Raw genomic sequence first — 21144 nt, forward strand, 5'->3', positions numbered from 1 at the left:
ACAAGATCTATCCTACTGTAAAGTGTTTCAAGGAAGCAAAAATACTTCTTGTGGCCTTTCAAAAATACTTTCTGTGGTCTCTTCTTCTCCATGAAGTGGAATGAAGAGAAAGATCACCCATTTTGTGTAAGTTGGAGATGCTGGCAACAGGGAAGACCAGATCAACAAGGCTTATTAGAAGGAAGGTATCTACCATCATTATTTTTATAATTTGGTCAGTTAATAAACAATGACTGCTTTTAAACTGAAAAAAAATTTTTATAATTATAATTATACAATGACTCTCAAAGAGGGCATGACAATCTTTAGTGTGTAATGCACATAACAATAGGACATCAAAAAAACATGAGGAAAAAACTTATAGAACTGCAAAAGAAATAGTTGAAACCACTATTATAGTTAGAGACTTCAGCTCCCCTTTATCATAAATGGACAGATCCACCGGGCAGAAAATCAGTAAGGACATACTAAAGAGTACCCTCAATCAAATTGGGTCTAATTGACATCTACACAATACTTCATCCCAAAACAGTACAATTCACATCCATCTCAACCTCACATGGAACATTTGCCAAGATAGACTGCATTGTGGGCCATAAAACACACCTTAACAAATTTGAAAGAGTATATAAATCATACAATATATGCCCTCAGATCAAATGGAATTAAATGGATTCTCAGGAAAGGTCATCGTCCTCTATGTCTCAGTCCTCTGAATGAAAATAAGAATATGGTGCTGAGCTCCCTATTCCAGAATGTGTGACCTATACCCCGAGCTCATCCTGTGGGAAGAAAGACTCTGATCCACTTAAAAGCATCCAAGGCATCTTATATGAGTTTAAGATGTAGAGAAAGGTATGTCACAAATGGTATTTCCTGTGGTCTCTGAAATCCATAACTATATAAAATTTGAAGGCATAATATTTAACACCTCCAAAATATGGGTTTGAATCCCTGTTTCATCAGTGACTGTGCAATCTTAAGCAAGTCACTCTACCTCTCTGAGCTTCAGTGTTGCCAATTATAAAATGCATATAATATCAGTACCTTTTTCATTGTGTTGCTATGAGGATTAAATAAACTGATGCATCTAAGTATTTAGCACAGTGCCTGGAACATAACAAGTGCCCTATAATGGTACCTAATATTAGTACCTACATTTCCTATTTCATGAACCTCCTATGTGCCTGGTCCTATGCTAGGTATTGTCATGGAGAAGGAGTCAAAAGAAGAAGCATTATAAGCTCTGTTTTCAGAGGGCTTAATACCTGTATGGAAGATGAAAATATTCTATATACGACAGTCAGCACACAATCTGGGACAGGGAATATCTGGGACTAGGGGCATGGGTCAGAGTAAGCAATCAAGGAAGGGCTGCCCAGAGGGGCAACTGAAGGAACAGTGAAGATATGAATAAGTAAAGGGGAAGTGGGAAGGTCTGTTATCTAAAGGGCACAACAAGAGCAAAGTTGTGGAGAAAAAAAATGGAATCTGAATTATCTGGAGGATAATGATAAGATCAGCCTGGAAGAAATGGAGGATGAGGTAAAAGAACAGATTACATAGGGCAAAACCAAAGCATGCAAAGTCACTGAAAGGAAGTGATAAAGACCTAGAATCATAAAGCTCCTAAGCTTTACGGTCCTGGAATCACTGAATCTTGGGTCATGGGATCCAGGAACCATAGAATACACAGGATCCTAGCACCCTGAAAGCATACAGTTTGAACCTTCTAGGCCACCACTGTCTACTAGAACTATCTTGATGATGGAAGTGTTCTAAAATTCTGAGGTGTCCAATACAATAGCGACTGCCCTCATGTGGTTATTGAACACTTGAAATGTGGCTACTGCAAATAAAGAAACAAAATTTAACTTTTTAAATTTTAACTAACTTACACTTATTTTTTTTAAGTTTATTTATTTTGAGATAGAGAGAGAGAGACTGTAGGCAGGGGAGAGGCAGAGAGAGAGGGAGAGAGAGAACCTTAAGCAGGCTCTGTGCTGTCAGTGTGCAGGCCAATGCAGGGCTCAATCCCACAAACTGTGAGATCATGACCTGAGGGGAAATCAAGAGTCAGATGCTTAACTGACTGAGCCACCCAGGTTCCCCTTAACTAACTTACATTTAAATAGCTACATGTGGCTAGCAGTTACCATTGGACAATGCAGTTTTAGGCTTGAACCACAGGGTCTACTGTAGAATTTTGACCTGAGAATTTTAGACGTACAGAGTGCTGGAGTCAGAGAGTCTTAAGACTATACAACACTTAGATCTTAGTACCTTGTATAGAAATAACCTTTCAGACTTGAGCAAGACCTCAAGCCTTGATCCATCTCCTTCACTTTATCCATATCCCACAGTCTAAAAAGGCCACGAATAGGATCCTTGGTGGCCTGCAAGCCAATGACTACTTCAGCATCACCATCTTTTCTGAAATGGTTAGTTTCTGCAAATCTGGAGGCTCCATCCAGGCCACCATCCAGAATGTCCACAGTGCCAAGGACTAACTGAATCACATGGAAGGTGATGGTTGTGTTAAACTTACCCACTCAAATGGAGGGGTTGTGGTAATGTGGGGAATTCTTGAAATGCTTCCTTCATTCCCTCATCCATCTCACCTCTCACAATACCTGAAATATCACTATTATATTTTATACAAATATGTTCCTTCATCCTTCTGTGTTCCTTTTCCTAGTATAAAGAGCAAGGCTCTATATATTTTAGGGCACATTCCTCTTTGGCCCTGAGTTTCTTCCTCTTTAAAGCACATACTCAGAAGAATTTGCCAACACTTTTATAAATCAATAGTCTACATATTCATTTCAAAGCATTTGGTCAAGCTGCTTCCCTGATTCTTGCTTTTGATCAATCATCTCTCAGAAAATTACTGAAGTCTCCCCCGCCTACCCCTCTTGTCAACTCAGCCCTTTCTTCCTTTCTTCCCCTGTAGCATAGAGGTGGGGTTGCTCTTCTTGGGGAGCTTCCAGTCTAACTAGAGAATTATATACCTCCACAGGAAATAGGCAAATCATAATCTGAGACAAAGAGCAATAAAAGCCAAGGACATGTGGGCCCCACTGCCATATCTCAGGGAGCCTGAGAGAAGATAGGGAAGGATAGCAACAGAAACAGTCTGAGAAAAAAATGGGAGAAATGACTGAGCCTGAGAGGTTAGTGAGGTGCCCAGTGTGTTTGCAATGGGGATAAAAATAACTAGAAAAGATGGTATCACAGTCTGCTTCCCAACGAGGGACCAACATCAGTGCAGCTCTGCTGGAAGTTGCTTCAGTGCTAAACCATAGCAACAAAGAGGCTTGGTGGGGCCCCAATGTGGGGAGAAATCTCTCTCATCGTCTTCCTGATAGATGAGGAGCCAATGTGATGAACCCCAGTGTGATCCTTTCCAACATCTGTCAGGCGCCGGGCTACAGGATGTCCCTTTTCAGTTTGGCCTTTGAGGATAAGGTTGACTTCCCCCTGCTGTGTTACCTATCCCTGGAGAATTGGGGAGCAGCTCAGTGCATATACAAGAACACTGATGCAGCCTTACAGCTGGAGGGCCTCTATGAGGAGATCTCCATGCCTTTTCTGGTAGACATGCATCTGGACTACCTGGAAAGCTTCGTTGAGGCCTCCCCTTGGGCCCTTTTCCCCAATTACTTTGGTGGCTCAGGGCTGGTGGTGGCAGGACAGATTTAAGCAGGCAAGTGGTAACTGGGCATCCATCTGGCAGCCCGTGGCCTCAAGAGTCAGCTTCTTATGGCCTGCCACAGTGAGGTGGCCACCAACAGCAGCAAGAAGAAATTTGGTTTCTCAGAGGAGCCAGTCTACAATGTAGCCCACTTCACCTGCGGTCTCTCGGCCAACCTCACCATTGGAGAGTTGCTGGAGGCATACTTCCAAGCCCATGACACCTGCACTCACCACCTTCTGGGAGCCAAAGTCCTCAATCTGTCCCTTGAATACAACTTTGTTACTCTTCTGACTTCACTGGTCATGGTGTAGTCCAAGGAGGCAAATGAGAAGGCCAGGATACAGACTTGCACCACGGCTGGACCAGGCACCATTATGCCCTCATCCACCAGCAGGTATGGCCTAGGGACAGGCATAGCCCAGCCAGCCTTGCACCCAAGGTCTCTCCCAAATCAAGCCTTGTGAAACTAAGATTCTGCTTATTCTCAACTATTCCTGCCTCTACAACAATTATGCCCAGTTACAAGGAGTGGGAGCCATTGATTCAGAGCACCACTACCCTGTCCAGTACACCCAAATCCCCCAAATCCAGCACAACAGGATTCTGGCACCTTGGTTCAGCTAACTCTCAGAACAAAAACTGCTGCTGTTGTGTCCTCAAATTATGGTGCCCTATTGCTTCTGAAGCCCAGTGTACCATCACACCAGAATCCTGGTACCCTATTACCCATGAATCCCAAGACAAAAGTCCCACATCTAAATCCTGTCACCCTATCCCAGCACAAAGCTGACACTATGAAACATGTTATTCTACTGCACTATAAACCTGGTGCTCCATCACAACCCAAACTGGATACTTCATCACACCCAAAACCTAGGGTACTCATATCGCAGTCACCCAAAAGCTTGCCACAGCACAAGCCTGGAGTCTCAACACTTCAGATACCCAAATTTCTACTACACATTAGACCAAAGTTTACTTCTCACAAGACCCCACACAACTTGCCACACCCTAAACTCAGGATCCTCTTACCTAAGACCCTTAAAATCCCATCACCTCTTAAACGAGTACCCCATCTTCCCCAAATTACCCAAGCTTATCATTTTCCAAACTTAGGACCCCAATCTCCAATAAACCCCAAACTCCATTATCCTCCAGACCTGCCAGACATAGGCCCCACCTCCTCAGAATCCAAGCACATTCACAAGCACAATCTCAAGTCCCACAAGTCCTAGCAGTACCATGACCACATCTGTCCTTGGAGAACCCCACCCTATTCCCTTTAACCCCCCCCCCGCCCTCTCTGCTGCCCCCAGAAGGTTCTGGCATCAGCAAGACCTGCTGCTGGGGCCCCAAAGCACCAGGCAAATTCTGGGAATATCTGTGTCAGAAGCCCCAACAATGATCCTACCCAGAAGCTCCAGGCCTATGCCAGAGGGCAGCTTCCCAAACCTGCCAGTCTTGTTATCTTCTAGCACCTTCCCTGAAGTGGTCAGCCTACTCCATCTCCCTGAGGAGCTAGAGCTGCTGTCCAAGGCAATGTTTGTGGAGTCTTTGAACCCACTGGTTTTCTGTACATTCCTCACTCCTGACAAAGATGGTGAGAGCCATGAGCAAGAAGTCAAGCCATGAAAGGGAGATATGAATGGAGAGCAGCAGGAACTGGGAGTGTACAAGGCTTGTACAGATTCTAGTGATAGTACATTTGCCTGCTTGCTTGCTTTGAGACTTTGAGACTTTGAGACTCTTAACCTATCTGGGCCTCAGTGCGTAAGCACGGAATTAGAGGTTCTGAGAGAAGAGTGATCTTAAGACTGGGAAGGCTAAACAGAAATGAACTGGACAAGCTGCAGCTTTGACATTTGCTTTGTTGAACAAGAGAATTGCTCATGCTTCCCAAGCAGGGAAGGGATACAAGTTTATAAATGGAAGCATCACTGGGAAAGACAGTTCTGAATAGTTCTTTTGTGCTCTGTAAACAGCTCTGCTTAAGGAAAAAGGTATAAAAAATTGGAAAAGATAATAAGAACTATCTTTAAATTTTCCAAAGACTGTGAAGTAATGACAGCTAACATTTTTTAATTCTTCTTATGTGCAGGTACTGCTCTACATATTGTATTTATAGTCTGTTATTTAATCCTCACACACACAAAAACTACCTGTTAATATCTGCATTTTACTCATGGGGAAACTGAAACACAGAGAGGTGAAGTAACTTGTTTCATGTCACACAACGAATAAGAGATTTGAACCTACATAATCTGGTCCTAGACTGAATGTGCTCCACCACTCCACTAATTATTCTGCCTTCCTAAGAGGAGTGACATTTCCTGGGTGAACTTATAGGCCAGAATTAGAACAAGTTGGTGGTGGCAGTAAGTCACAGAGATACAAATTTGGGCATGAGATCCTCGACATGCCCCTCCTGCTCACTACCCACCAATATCTCATCCATCTTCAATTTTTGACAATGTTACCTCTGACATATTTGCCAAATGAACCCACTTATTACCACCCCAACTGTCACTGTCTTAGGGAAGACTACCATTGTGTCTCCCTTAGAAAACCATTCCAGCCTCCTCACTGGCCTCGCTTTTTCTTCTCTTAGGAGATTTTCTTTGCTATTCTCCCCCCAACAGCAAAGGGATCACTTAAAAACAAAGATTACTTCATGTCCCTTTCTTACTTAATCCCTGTCAGGGGTTTTCTGTAACACCTACAATGAAGTCCAAAGTCCTCTTTATAGCCTATACGGCCCTGTGTGATCTGCCTTCTATCCCATACTTCTCACTTTCTCCCACTCACTCTCTGAACTCTAGCCCCACTGGCTTCCTTTCTGGTCATCTAATGGACACTGCCTCACTTCTATCTCCACTCAGGGACCTCTGAAGCTGTTCCGTTTTGATAATTGCTCTGATCTACCTTGCTCTGCCCCCTGCCTGCCATCCTCAGCTCAGATGTCCTTCCCACCCTCCCCTCCAACTACCCCAGACTTCATCAAATATTTATAATTCCCTCAGTCACTTTATTATTTTTCCTTTTATCATTTACCACCATGGGTAATTATACTTTCATTCATGTCTATCTCCTCGACTAAAATATAAGCTTCACCAGGCAGAAATCATGACTGTCTATTTTTATCTCTATATCTCTGATACTTAAAGAGTGCCTGAATGAATGAGTGAATGAATGATGAATGCATAAATGCTATGAGGAATAATTTTGAAAATAATTGAGCTTGAAAGATTAAAATGTTGTGGAGAGAGCATAATAGTCCAGTCATGGCAATGTACAGGTCAAATTGAGAAGCCAATGAAGACTCTCCCAATCAGGAGGAAGGTATGCCCTTTGGTGGGGCCAGGGTATATTTTCCCTGGGAATGTGAAGGATTTCCCTCATTTCTTTTGTGCTTGGTAGGAAATCCACTTTAGGATGACAATTCTGAGGAGATCCTAGGAGGAGCTGGAGGCAGCACAAAATCTCAGGGAAGTTCTGTGGGGCTATCAAAAAGTGAAAAAAAGTTTCTTTGACAAAAATCCCTAAGCTTTCATTTCCATTCAGTTAAAATTCTCACAGGTGTTGTGTGAGCCCAGAGAAGGAAAAGTGTATTAGTTTTCCATTGATGCATAACAAATTACCACAAACTGAATACCTTAAAACAACACCATTAATTATCCCACAGTTCTGTAGGTCAGAAGTCTAGGCACAAGCTAGTTAGGTTCTCTGCTCAGGATTTCCAAGGACTGAAATCAAAGTGTTTTCCAGAGTTCTTGTCCTCTTCCATGCTCATTCAGGTTATTGGCAGAATTCAATTCTTTGTGTTTGTAGGACTAAGATCCCTGTTTCCTTGCTGACTGTTGGCTGGCAGTCACTCTCAGCTTCTAGAGGTCACCTGGGCCATTTTCATGTCCTAGAATTTTTCTGCATTCCTTGTGATGTGGCCCTTTCCATTTTCAAAGACAGCCATGGAGAAGATCCCTCGTGTCAAGTCCTTCTCATACTTCAAATCTCTGACTTCTCTGTCTCTGACCTCTAGACCCAAATTTAAAGGGCTAATGTGAGGGTTGCCTGGGAGTCTCAGTTGGTTAAGCGTCTGACTTCAGCTCAGGTCATGATCCTACAGTTCATGAGTTGGAGCCCTGCATTGAGTTCTGACACCTTGGAGACTGGAGCCTCCTTCAGATTCTGTGTCTTCCTGTCTCTCTGCCTCTCCCTGACTTGTTTCTCTCTCTCTCTCTCTCTCTCTCTCTCTCTTTCTCTTTCTCTTTCTCTCTCAAAAATAAATATTAAAAATAAATAAAGGGCTAATGTGAGTAGCCAAGGAGTCAGGCCCACCTGGATAATCTTATTTTAAGATCAAGTGCATCACAAAACATAACTTACTATGGGAGTGATATCATATCACAGTTCTGGGGATTTTACAGGGTGTGTACACTGGGGAATCTTGGGGACCATCTTAGAATTCTACGTACCACAGACAGAGAACAAAGAGAAAATAGAATTGGAACAAACCTGGAAGGAAAACTAGAAATTGATCCTTGTAAGCTAAGGGAAAGGAAAACATTCCAGGTGGCAGGAAAAACAGAGGGAAATGGTCACTAGCAAGAGACAGCAGGGCATTCATAAGAATAGTCAGTTCAGTTGGACTGGAGCATAAAGAGAAGACTAAAGAACTAGGTATGGACTAGATTTCAGAAAAGACTTAAATGCTGAGCTCAGAAATTTGGCTTTTCTCTGGAAGGAATTGACCAGAGTTCCTTGGAATATAATCAATCTCTTACCAACATAGTCCCCCTATCCTTTGCAGGCATACTACCTTCTCATCCTCGGGTATTCCAGCCACCCTCACTGTTCTGAGTAGTGGACAGCTTGAACACTGGGACTGGGGGCTGGACACTCTCTGAGAAAATAGATATGGTCTCCTACCTTCCCTTCCTTTCCTCTCCCCTCTCATTTCCTCCCATTCCTTCTAGGGCATAACTTCAGAGTTGTATCTCCTGCCTTGCCGTGGATGGGGACCTTCACTTTGTGATCCACATCCCACACTCAGAAGAGAAGATCTGCCACTGGATAGGCTCCCAGGGGACCTGCTACAGCTCACAGACAATCCAAAGGAAGATGAGACCCCCCCAAGGACTCCACCCCATATAACACCACAGCAGGATTATACTCATATCAATACCCTCAGACATTTGTGTCCTAATTCTAGCGAGCACATAGCAGTGCAGCTCACTAACACACAAGTACACATTCAGACACATGAAAACACACATGAATACATGCTAACATCAAGACATTCACAGATACACGCACAGGCATATAATAAACTCATACAAATACACACCTAGGCACACATATTTCAACACTCTCCATAACTACACACAGTAACATACAAATATGTACCCAGATACACAGCACATGCCCAGATATACACAATGACACACATACCAACACAGTCAGACATACATACACTGATACTCATTCATCTTAATACCCAGGAATTCAACATACACTGGCACACATACTCTACTACTCTAGACATACAAAATACACCAATGCAGGTCCCTAACTTTAAACCTAAAGGAACTAGAAAAGAGCAGCAAGTAATGCCCAAAGCCAGCATAAGAAGGGAAATAATAAATATTAGAGAAGAAATAAACAATATAGAAACAAAAAACCCCCAGTAGAAGAGATCAATAAAACTAGAGGGTTTATGGGGGGTCGAAGGGAGGGGAGGGTGGGTGATGGGCCTTGAGGAGGATATCTGTTGGGATGAGCAATGGGTGTTGTATGGAAACCAAGTTGACAATAAATTTCATATAAAAAAACCTAAAGCCTGGTTTTTAGAAAGGATAAATAAAATTGATAAGCTCTAACCAAACTTCTCAAAAAGAAAAGAAAGAGGACACAGAGAAATAAAATAACGAATGAAAGGGGAGAGATCATAAATAATATCACAGAAATACAAACAATAATAAGAGAATACTATGAAAAATCATATGCCAAAGACTGGACAATATGGAAGAAATGGACAAATTCCTAGACATTCACACACTATCAAAACTCAAACAGGAAGAAATAAAAAATTTTGAACAGGCCCAAAACTAGCAAAAAAATTGAATCAGTGATCAAAATCTCCCAACAAATAAGAGTCCTGGGCCATATGGCTTCCCATGGATACTACCAGACATTGAAAGCAGAGTTAATACCTATTCTTCTAAAACTGTTCCAAAAAAATAGAAATGGAAGGAAAGCTTCCAAACTCATTCTATGAAGCCAGCATTACCTTGATTCCAAAACCAGAAAAAGACCCCAGTGAAAAGGAGAATTACAGGCTAATATTCCTGATGAACCTGGATGCAAAAATTCACAATAAGATACTAGCAAATTGAATTCAACAATATATTAGAAGAATCATTCACCATGATCAAGTGGGATTTATTCCTGGGATGCAGGGCTGGTTCAGTATTTGCAAATTAATCAATGTAATACACCACATTAATAGAAGAAAGGATAAAACCATATGATCCTACCCATAGATGCAGAAAAAGCATTTGACAAAATGCAGCATCTTTTCTTTATAAACCCCTCAAGAAAGTAGGGATAGATACCTCAAACTCATAAAAGTCATATATGAAAGTCCCACAGCTAATATCATCCTCAGTGAGGAAAAACTGAGAGCTTTCCCCCTAAGGTCAGGACCACAACAGAGGTGTCCACTCTCACAACTGTTGTTCAATATAGTAGTAGAAGTCCTAGCCTCTTCAATCAGATAACAAAAAGAAATAAAAGACATAAAATTTGGCAAATAAGTCAAACTTTCACTCTTTGCAGACGACATGATACTATACGTGGAAAACCTGAAAGAGTCCACCAAAAAACTGCTAAAACTGATATATGAATTCAGCAAAGTTGGAGGATACAAAATCCACCTACAGAAATGGGTTGCGTTTCTATACACCAATAATGAAGCAGCTGGAAGAGAGATATCTAGGAATAAACTGAACTGAGGGAAAAGATCTGCACATTGGAAACTATAGAAAGCCTATGAAAGAAATTGAAGACACAAAGAAATGGAAAAAAAAACATTTCATGCACATGGGCTGGAAGAACAAATATTGTTAAAATGTTGGTACTACCCAAAGCAATCTATACATTCAATGCAATCCCTATCAAAATAACACGAGCATTCTTCACAGAGCTAGAATAAACAATCCTAAAATTTGTATGGAATAAAAAAAGACCCCGAATAGCCAAATAATGTTGAAAAAGAAAACCAAAGAGGGAGGCATCATAATCCCAAACTTTAGCCTGTATTACAAAGCTGTAATCATCAAAACAGTATGGTATTGGCACAAAAATGGACACATAGATAAATGGAATAGAATAGAGAACCCAGAACTAGACCCACAAACGTATGGCCAACTAATCTTTGACAAAGCAGGAACGAGTATCCAATGGAAAAAAGACCAGTCTCTTGGTGCTGGGAGAACTGGACATCGACATGCAGAAGAATGAAACTGGCTCATTTTTTATACCATACACAAAAATTAATTCAAAATGGATGAAAGACCTACATGTGAGACAGGAAACCATCAAAATCCTACAGGAGAAAATAGGCAGCAACCTCTTTGACCTCAACCACAGCAACTTCTTACTAGGTATGTTTCCAGAGGCAAAATAAATAAAAACAAAAATGAACTATTGGGACCTCATCAAGATAAAAAGCTTCTGCACAGTGAAGGAAACAATCAACAAAACTAAAAGGCAACCGATAGAGTGGGAGAAAATATTTTCAAATGGCATAAAGGGTTACTATCCAAAATATATAAAGAACTTATCAAACTCATCATCCCAAAATCAATAATCCACTGAAGAAATGGGCAGAAGACATGAATAGACACTTTTCCAAAGCAGACATCCAGATGGCTAACAGACACATGAAAAGATGCTCAACAGAACTCATCATCAAGGAAATACAAATGAAAACCACAATGAGATACAACCTCACAACAGTCATAATGTTAAAATTAACAACTCAGGAAAAAACAGATGTTGGCAAGGATGCAGAGAAAGGGCAACCCTTTTGCACTGTTGGTAGAAATGCAAATTTGTGCAGCCACTCTGAAAACCAGTGTAGAAGTTCCTAAAAACATTAAAAAGAATTATCCTATGACCCAGAAATTGCACTAATAGGCATTTTTCCAAAGGATACAAAAATGCTGATTCAAAGGGTCACATGCACCCCAATGTTTATACCAGCGCTATCAACAATAGTCAAAGTACGGAAAGAGCCCAAATGTCCATTGACTGACGGATGGATAAAGAAGATGTAGTATATATACACAATGGAATACTACTCAGTGATAAAAAAGAATGAAATCTTGTCATTTGCAACAATGTGGGTGAAACTAGAGGGTATTATGCTAAGAGAAATAAGTCAGTCAGAGAAAGACAAGTATCATATGATTTCACTCCTATGTGGAATTTAAGAAACACAACAGATGAACATAAGGGAAGGGATGGTAAAATAAGATAAAAACAGAGAGGGAAGGGAGCTATAAGAAACTCTTAAATACAGAGAACAAACTGAGGGTTGCTGGAGGGGAGGTTGGTGGGGATTGGCTAAATGGGTGATAGGCATTAAGGAGGGAATTTGCTGGGATGAACACTGGATGTTATATGTATAATTGAGTTCTACTCTGGAAACAAATACTACACCATATGTTAACTAACTTAAATTTAAATAAATACATTTTAAAAATATGTAAATAAAATAAAATACACCAACGTATACATACACTCACCATGACACACAGACAGAAGTATGCACACTGACACCCCCAGATACATGTCAATATATAACAACATACAACCAGACACATACAACATAAAATACTCACCAAGATATGCAACACCAACATATCCAGAGACATGGATAAACATACAATATATATATATATATATATATATATGTATATATATATGTATATATGTATATATATATATATATACTGTAACATAGCATCTTCCCTAAATATGCAGATGCACTGATAAGCCCAGAGATATTCATATGAACTAACCAAACACACACATTTACACACTCAGAAACATACACATACATGCAAACAGACCCACTGGGGTGAGCATGTATACACATACATACATACCCACACACTGTACAAGTAGGAGCATCCAGATAGTACCTGGTAGGAGCATTTTCCTCAGGAGCCTGCTTTCTAACCACAAATCTACACTACTTCATCTGGACCCCAGGCCCTCTCATGCCTTCCTGTGCCATGGGTAACCATGTGAATGACCATGTGAAAGCCCATGCTCCACGCACACACTCTCCTCCCTCCAGAACTGCATGTATATGGATGCCCACTTGGGACACCACCAAGGCAAGACCACAAGGAGCAGAACCACATACTTCCATGTTATCACTGTTACTACAGATAAACCAGGGGCCTACATTATCACCATCCTCCACAGTTCCATATCTGTGCAAGACGAAAGTACCTTGCTCCTATCCTAGGACCAGCCTGCTTTGCTGAAGAGGCCCCAGCTGGAGATCCATGTGATTGCTGCAGCCTGCCTTACCCTTCACCATAGGCCCCACCTTGAGTTCCTTGTTCTCTGGTACTGCCACAGGCACCCCAGCACCCTGCAACTACCCCACCTGGAGTTCTATGTGGTCAGTGTCTCAGGCCTCAGTCCATTGACTGACTCATGGTCAGCTGAGTGCTTCTGAGGCTGAGAGGGGTTGGGGAGCACCAGTCCTAAGAGAAGCCTTTCTAGGGTGAATAGCCAGTGAGCCCCCAGCACCCTGACCCCCAAACCACAAAGGGAATCAAAGCCAAGTTCTGCCCTTGGGGACCACCTGGTCTGGGAAGACATGGATAGTGATCATAGGGAGTTATCAGTGCTAGACAGAAAATAGTCCAGGAAGATGGAGAACCCAGGGTGGGGAAACTCACCCAGCCTTGGAGCTCAAGAAAGATCTTTTGGAAGAGAGAGACCCACTCTGAATCTGAAAGGCTGAGTAAAATTATAGAGACAAAATTGAAGGTTGGTGGAGATGAAGCTGTAGTGGTCAGAGTAGAATTCCAGGATGAGGAATTTGGCTTTATCCTAAAGACAGTGGGGGAATCCATGAAAGGTTACAAGCAGGGAAAAGACACTCAGATCTGGATATTACAAAGATCCCTCTGAAGGTTGCTGTAAAGGGGGATTGTAGGAAGCCAGACTATAGGTCAGGAGATGCAGAAACTGAGGCTGAGGCCCACAACAAAGACTTTGGGCAGTGATGGTGGGTTGGACAGATATTTTTACTCTGGGCATCCACACTCCTCTCCTCTCCTCCCCTCTAATTTGCCTGTCATCTCCTCCAAGCCTGACTTCTCCCCCTTATTCTGCCATCTCACCCACCCTGGCTCTGTACTTCCATAGTATACTCTTGTCCCATCTGGCTCTTCTACATTTCCTACAATGCTCACTCACTTCCTTCCTCCAGATCTTCACTGCCCCTCCTCTCTCCCACTTTTCTTTCTAGATTTCCTGCTTTAAGCTCCTCTCAGCTCTTAGTGGGAACCCAGGCCAGTACCCTGACTGGCACTCAGGGCAATTCCAGCACACAGACATCTGGCTGGTGGCAGGGCCTATGGGGCAAAGCCTGCAGAGGCACCAAGAGCCAGGTGTGCCTGTGGTTCTAGGAGGAGGTTGCTGAAAGATTCACTGAGGCTGCTGCCCTGCTGGGCTTCCTGCTGGCTGGTGAAATGTTCTCATGTACAACAGCTACTGTGCTACCTTGTCTATGTACTGTGATGGCCCATGAATCCCAGTGCCAGGATACTTGAATTTGAGAGGCCCAGAGGCCAAGGCTTTGGGTGGGCAAAGAGCAAGGATTTAGGGACACGGAAACACACACAGGGACACACACACTTACACATGCAGTAAGTGACACATACACAAGGACACACAAACACACACAAATATGTAGTCTTGTAGGCCTAGAGGCTTAGGTACTTCTGCTTCCTCACAGTCCAGCCTGTCTCCAGTCTCCACTCTGTTCAATCCATACTCCACAGAAGCCTTAAGAGTGACTTTTTAAAAACAAAATCTTGGACTTGCGGGAAGATGGCGGCTTAGGAGGACGCTGGGCTCACCGCACATCCTGCTGATCACTTAGATTCCACCTACACCTGCCTAACTAACCCAGAAAACCACCAGAAACTAGCAGAATGGAGTCTCTGGAGCCAAGCGCAGACGAGAGGCCCACGGAAGAGGGTAGGAAGGGCAGAGAGGTGGTGCGCACTCCACGGACTGGCGGGAGGGAGCCGAGGGGGAGGGGCGGCCCGCCGGCCAAGCAGAGACCCCGAGTCTGGCTCACAAAAGCGGAGGGGCCTGATGAAGTGTGTTCCGACAGCAAGCAGGACTTGCTTAGCATCTGGGAGGTCATAAGTTAACAGCTCTGCTCGGAAAGCAGGAAGCCTGGAGGACAAAGGGAGGGAGAGTTGCTGAGCCCCAGGATGACAGAGCTCAGTTTGGCGGGGAACAAAGGCGCTCGCCAGCACCATCTCCCTCGCCCATCCCCCAGCCAAAATCCCAAAGTGACCCAGTCCCTGCCAGGGACTTGCTTGCTCTACACAAACACCCAACGCGGTGCTTCTGTGGAGCCACCCCTCCGGCAGCGGGTCTGACTCCCTCCTGCTGCCACAGGGCCCCTCCTGAAGTGGATCACGTAAGGAGAAGCGAGCTAAGCCTACCCCTCCTGCCCCCGTGCACCTTGCCTACCCACCCCAGCTAATACGTCAGATCCCCAGCTCCACAAGCCTGGCAGTGTGCAAGTAGCCCAGACGGGCCACAACAACCCACAGTGAATCCCGCCCCTAGGAGAGGGGAAGAGAAGGCACACACCAGTCTGACTGTGGCCCCAGTGGTGGGCTGGGGGCAGACATCAGGTCTGATTGCAGCTCCGCCCACCAACTCCAGTTATATGCCACAGCACAGGGGAAGTGCCCTGCCCTGCAGGTCCGCACCACTCCAGGGACTATCCAAAATGACCAAACGGAAGAATTCCTCTCAGAAGAATCTCCAGGAAATAACAACAGCTAATGAACTGATCAAAAAGGATTTAAACAATATAACAGAAAGTGAATTTAGAATAATAGTCATAAAATTAATCGCTGGGCTTGAAAACAGTATAGAGGACAGCAGAGAATCTCTTGCTACAGAGATCAAGGGACTAAGGAACAGTCACGAGGAGCTGAAAAGCGCTTTAAACGACATGCAAAACAAAATGGAAACAACGACGGCTCGGCTTGAAGAGGCAGAGGAGAGAATAGGTGAACTAGAAGATAAAGTTACAGAAAAAGAGGAAGCTGAGAAAAAGAGAAATAAAAAAATCCAGGAGTATGAGGGGAAAATTAGAGAACTAAGTGACACACTAAAAAGAAATAATATACGCATAATTGGTATCCCAGAGGAGGAAGAGAGAGGGAAAGGTGCTGAAGGGGTACTTGAAGAAATTATAGCTGAGAACTTCCCTGAACTGGGGAAGGAAAAAGACATTGAAATCCAAGAGGCACAGAGAACTCCCTTCAGACGTAACTTGAATCGATCTTCTGCATGACATATCATAGTGAAACTGGCAAAATACAAGGATAAAGAGAAAATTCTGAAAGCAGCAAGGGATAAACGTGCCCTAACTTATAAAGGGAGACCTATAAGACTCGTGACTGATCTCTCTTTTGAAATTTGGCAGGCCAGAAAGGATTGGCACGAGATCTTCAATGTATTGAAAAGAAAAAATATGCAGCAGAGAATCCTTTATCCAGCAAGTCTGCCATTTAGAATAGAAGGAGAGATAAAGGTCTTCCCAAACAAACAAAAACTGAAGGAATTTGTCACCACTAATCCAGCCTTACAAGAGATCCTAAGGGGGATCCTGTGAGACAAAGTACCAGAGACATCGCTACAAGCATAAAACATACAGACATCACAATGACTCCAAACCCGTATCTTTCTATAATAATACTGAAGGTAAATGGATTAAATGCACCAACCAAAAGACATAGGGTATCAGAATGGATAAAAAAACAATACCCATCTATTTGCTGTCTACAAGAGACTCATTTTAGATCTGAGGACATCTTTAGATTGAGAGTGAGGGGATGGAGAACTATTTATCATGCTACTGGAAGCCAAAAGAAAGCTGGAGTAGCCATACTTATATCAGAAAAACTAGACTTTAAATTAAAGGCTGTTACAAGAGATGAAGAAGGGCATTATATAACAATTACAGGGTCTATCCATCAGGAAGAGCTAACAATTATAAATGTCTATGCGCCGAATACCGGAGCCCCCAAATATATAAAACAATTACTCACAAACATAAGCAACCTTATTGATAAGAATGTGGTAATTGCAGGGGACTTTAACACTCCACTTACAGAAATGGATAGATCATCTAGACACACGGTCAATAAAGAAACAAGGGCCCTGAATGACACATTGGATCAGATGGACTTGACAGATATATTTAGAACTCTGCATCCCAAAGCAACAGAATATACTTTCTTCTCGAGTGCACATGGAACATTCTCCAAGATAGATCATATAGTGGGTCACAAAACAGCCCTTCATAAATATACAAGAATTGAAATCATACCATGCATACTTTCAGACCACGATGCCATGAAGCTTGAAATCAACCACAGGAAACAGTCTGGAAAACCTCCAAAAGCATGGAGGTTAAAGAACACCCTACTAACGAATGAGTGGGTCAACCAGGCAATTAGAGAAGAAATTAAAAAATATATGGAAACAAACGAAAATGAAAATACAACAATCCAAACGCTTTCGGATGCAGCGAAGGCAGTCCTGAGATGAAAATACATTGCAATCCAGGCCTATCTCAAGAAACAAGAAAAATCCCAAATACAAAATCTAACAGCACACCTAAAGGAAATAGAAGCAGAACAGCAAAGACAGCCTAAACCCAGCAGAAGAAGAGAAATAATAAAGATCAGAGCAGAAATAAACAATATAGAATCTAAAAAAGCTGTAGAGCAGATCAACGAAACCAAGAGTTGGTTTTTTTGAAAAAAATAAACAAAATTGACAAACCTCTAGCCAGGCTTCTCAAAAAGAAAAGGGAGATGAACCAAATAGATAAAATCATAAATGAAAATGGAATTATTACAACCAATCCCTCAGAGATACAAACAATTATCAGGGAATACTATGAAAAATTATATGCCAACAATTTGGACAACCTGGAAGAAATGGACAAATTCCTAAACACTCACACTCTTCCAAAACTCAATCAGGAGGAAATAGAAAGCTTGAACAGACCCATAACCAGCGAAGAAATTGAATCGGTTATCAAAAATCTCCCAACAAATAAGAGTCCAGGACCAGATGGCTTCCCAGGGGAGTTCTACCAGACGTTTAAAGCAGAGATAATACCTATCCTTCTCAAGCTATTCCAAGAAATAGAAAGGGAAGGAAAACTTCCAGACTCGTTCTATGAAGCCAGTATTACTTTGATTCCTAAACCAGACAGAGACCCAGCAAAAAAAGAGAACTACAGGCCAATATCCCTGGTGAATATGGATGCAAAAATTCTCAATAAGATACTAGCAAATCGAATTCAACAGCATATAAAAAGAATTATTCACCATGATCAAGTGGGATTCATTCCTGGGATGCAGGGCTGGTTCAACATTCGCAAATCAATCAATGTGATATATTACATTAATAAAAGAAAAGAGAAGAACCATATGATCCTGTCAATCGATGCAGAAAAGGCCTTTGACAAAATCCAGCACCCTTTCTTAATAAAAACCCTTGAGAAAGTCGGGATAGAAGGAACATACTTAAACATCATAAAAGCCATTTATGAAAAGCCCACAGCTAACATCATCCTCAATGGGGAAAAACTGAGAGCTTTTTCCCTGAGGTCAGGAACATGATAGGGATGTCCACTCTCACCGCTGTTGTTTAATATAGTGCTGGAAGTTCTAGCATCAACAATCAGACAACAAAAGGAAATCAAAGGCATTAAAATTGGCAAAGATGAAGTCAAGCTTTCATTTTTTGCAGATGACATTATATTATACATGGAAAATCTGATAGACTCCACCAAAAGTCTGCTAGAACTCATACATGAATTTAGCAAAGTTGCAGGATACAAAATCAATGTACAGAAATCAGTTGCATTCTTATACACTACTAATGAAGCAACAGAAAGACAAATAAAGAAACTGATCCCATTCACAATTGCACCAAGAAGCATAAAATACCTAGGAATAAATCTAATCAAAGATGTAAAAGATCTGTATGCTGAAAACTATAGAAAGCTTATGAAGGAAATGGAAGAAGATATAAAGAAATGGAAAGACATTCCCTGCTCATGGATTGGAAGAATAAATATTGTCAAAATGTCAGTGCTACCCAAAGCTATCTACACATTCAATGCAATCCCAATCAAAATTGCACCAGCCTTCTTCTCGAAGCTAGAACAAGCAATCCTAAAATTCATATGGAACCACAAAAGGCCCCGAATAGCCTAAGTAATTTTGAAGAAGAAGACCAAAGCAGGAGGCATCACAATCCCAGACTTTAGCCTCTACTACAAAGCTGTCATCATCAAGACAGCATGGGATTGGCACAAAAACAGACACATAGACCAATGGAATAGAATACAAACCCCAGAACTAGACCCACAAACATATGGCCAACTCATCTTTGACAAAGCAGGAAAGAATATCCAATGGAAAAAAGACAGTCTCTTTAACAAATGGTGCTGGGAGAACTGGACAGCAACATGCAGAAGGTTGAAACTAGACCACTTTCTCACACCATTCACAAAAATAAACTCAAAATGGATAAAGGACCTGAATGTGAGACAGGAAACCATCAAAACCCTAGAGGAGAAAGCAGGAAAAGACCTCTCTGACCTCAGCCGTAGCAATCTCTTACTTGACACATCCCGAAAGGCAAGGGAATTAAAAGCAAAAATGAATTACTGGGACCTTATGAAGATAAAAAGCTTCTGCACAGCAAAGGAAACAACCAACAAAACTAAAAGGCAACCAACGGAATGGGAAAAGATATTTGCAAATGACATATCGGACAAAGGGCTAGTATCCAAAATCTATAAAGAGCTCACCAAACTCCACACCTGAAAAACAAATAACCCAGTGAAGAAATGGGCAGAAAACATGAATAGATACTTCTCTAAAGAAGACATCCGGATGGCCAACAGGCACATGAAAAGATGCTCAACATCGCTCCTCATCAGGGAAATACAAATCAAAACCACACTCAGATATCACCTCATGACAGTCAGAGTGGCCAAAATGAACAAATCAGGAGACTATAGATGCTGGAGAGGATGTGGAGAAACGGGAACCCTCTTGCACTGTTGGTGGGAATGCAAACTGGTGCAGCCGCCCTGGAAAACAGTGTGGAGGTTCCTCATAAAATTAAAAATAGACCTACCCTATGACCCAGCAATAGCACTGCTAGGAATTTACCCAAGGGATACAGGAGTACTGATGCATAGGGGCACTTGTACCCCAATGTTTATAGCAGCACTCTCAACAATAGCCAAATTGTGGAAAGAGCCTAAATGTCCATCAACTGATGAATGGATAAAGAAATTGTGGTTTATATACACAATGGAGTACTACATGGCAATGAGAAAGAATGAAATATGGCCCTTTGTAGCAACGTGGATGGAACTGGAGAGTGTGATGCTAAGTGAAATAAGCCATACAGAGAAAGACAGATGCCATATGTTTTCACTCTTATGTGGATCCTGAGAAACTTAACAGAAACCTATGGGGGAGGGGAAGAAAAAAAAAAAGAGGTTAGAGTGGGAGAGAGCCAAATCATAAGAGACTGTTAAAAACTGAGAACAAACTGAGGGTTGATGGGGGGTGGGAGGGAGGGGAGGGTGGGTGATGGGTATTGAGGAGGGCACCTTTTGGGATGAGCACTGGGTGTTGTATGGAAACCAATTTGACAATAAATTTCATATATTGAAAAAAAATCTTAACTGAATTATCAATACTGCTCACAACCTTCTCTGGTTCCCATGGTGTATTTAAGGTTCTTGAAGTTCTTCTAACAAACCATGCTTTCTCCTGCACTGAGTCTTTGTATGTGCTTTCCCTTCTGCATGGGACTCCTTTCCTTGGCTTCATATAGGTAAATTTTACACATCCTTCAAGTCTTAGTTGTCACTTCCTCTAGGAAACCTTTTCTGACTCCTCTCCTAGATTGAGTTTGGGCTCCTCTTATGTTCCTATAGTCCATCCACATTCCATCCAACCTCACCCATTATATTGTGTAGTAATCATTTATTTACTTTTCAGGGTCCCTGACTTAGACTGTGAGCTCTTTGAGGGCAAGGAACTTTTCTGAATCATCTGTGT

At 42.2% G+C, this 21144-nt stretch overlaps 1 protein-coding gene across 1 annotated transcript; it reads left to right on the forward strand.

Moving 5' to 3' along the window:
• The first annotated feature begins 1533 nt into the window (after nt 1–1533).
• On the forward strand, nt 1534–14524 carry ITIH6 (inter-alpha-trypsin inhibitor heavy chain family member 6). Its single transcript, XM_015541027.2, is given in 14 exon segments — nt 1534–1545; nt 2364–2535; nt 3254–4132; nt 4135–4258; nt 4260–4761; nt 4764–4875; nt 4878–5297; nt 7115–7217; nt 8686–8759; nt 8762–8812; nt 13059–13122; nt 13124–13432; nt 14285–14412; nt 14415–14524. Coding segments are annotated over 14 exon segments (3060 nt in total).
• Nucleotides 14525–21144: the final 6620 nt, after the last annotated feature.

This window comes from Panthera tigris, chromosome X (assembly GCF_018350195.1).
Source record: "Panthera tigris isolate Pti1 chromosome X, P.tigris_Pti1_mat1.1, whole genome shotgun sequence".
Classification (NCBI taxonomy): domain Eukaryota; kingdom Metazoa; phylum Chordata; class Mammalia; order Carnivora; family Felidae; genus Panthera; species Panthera tigris.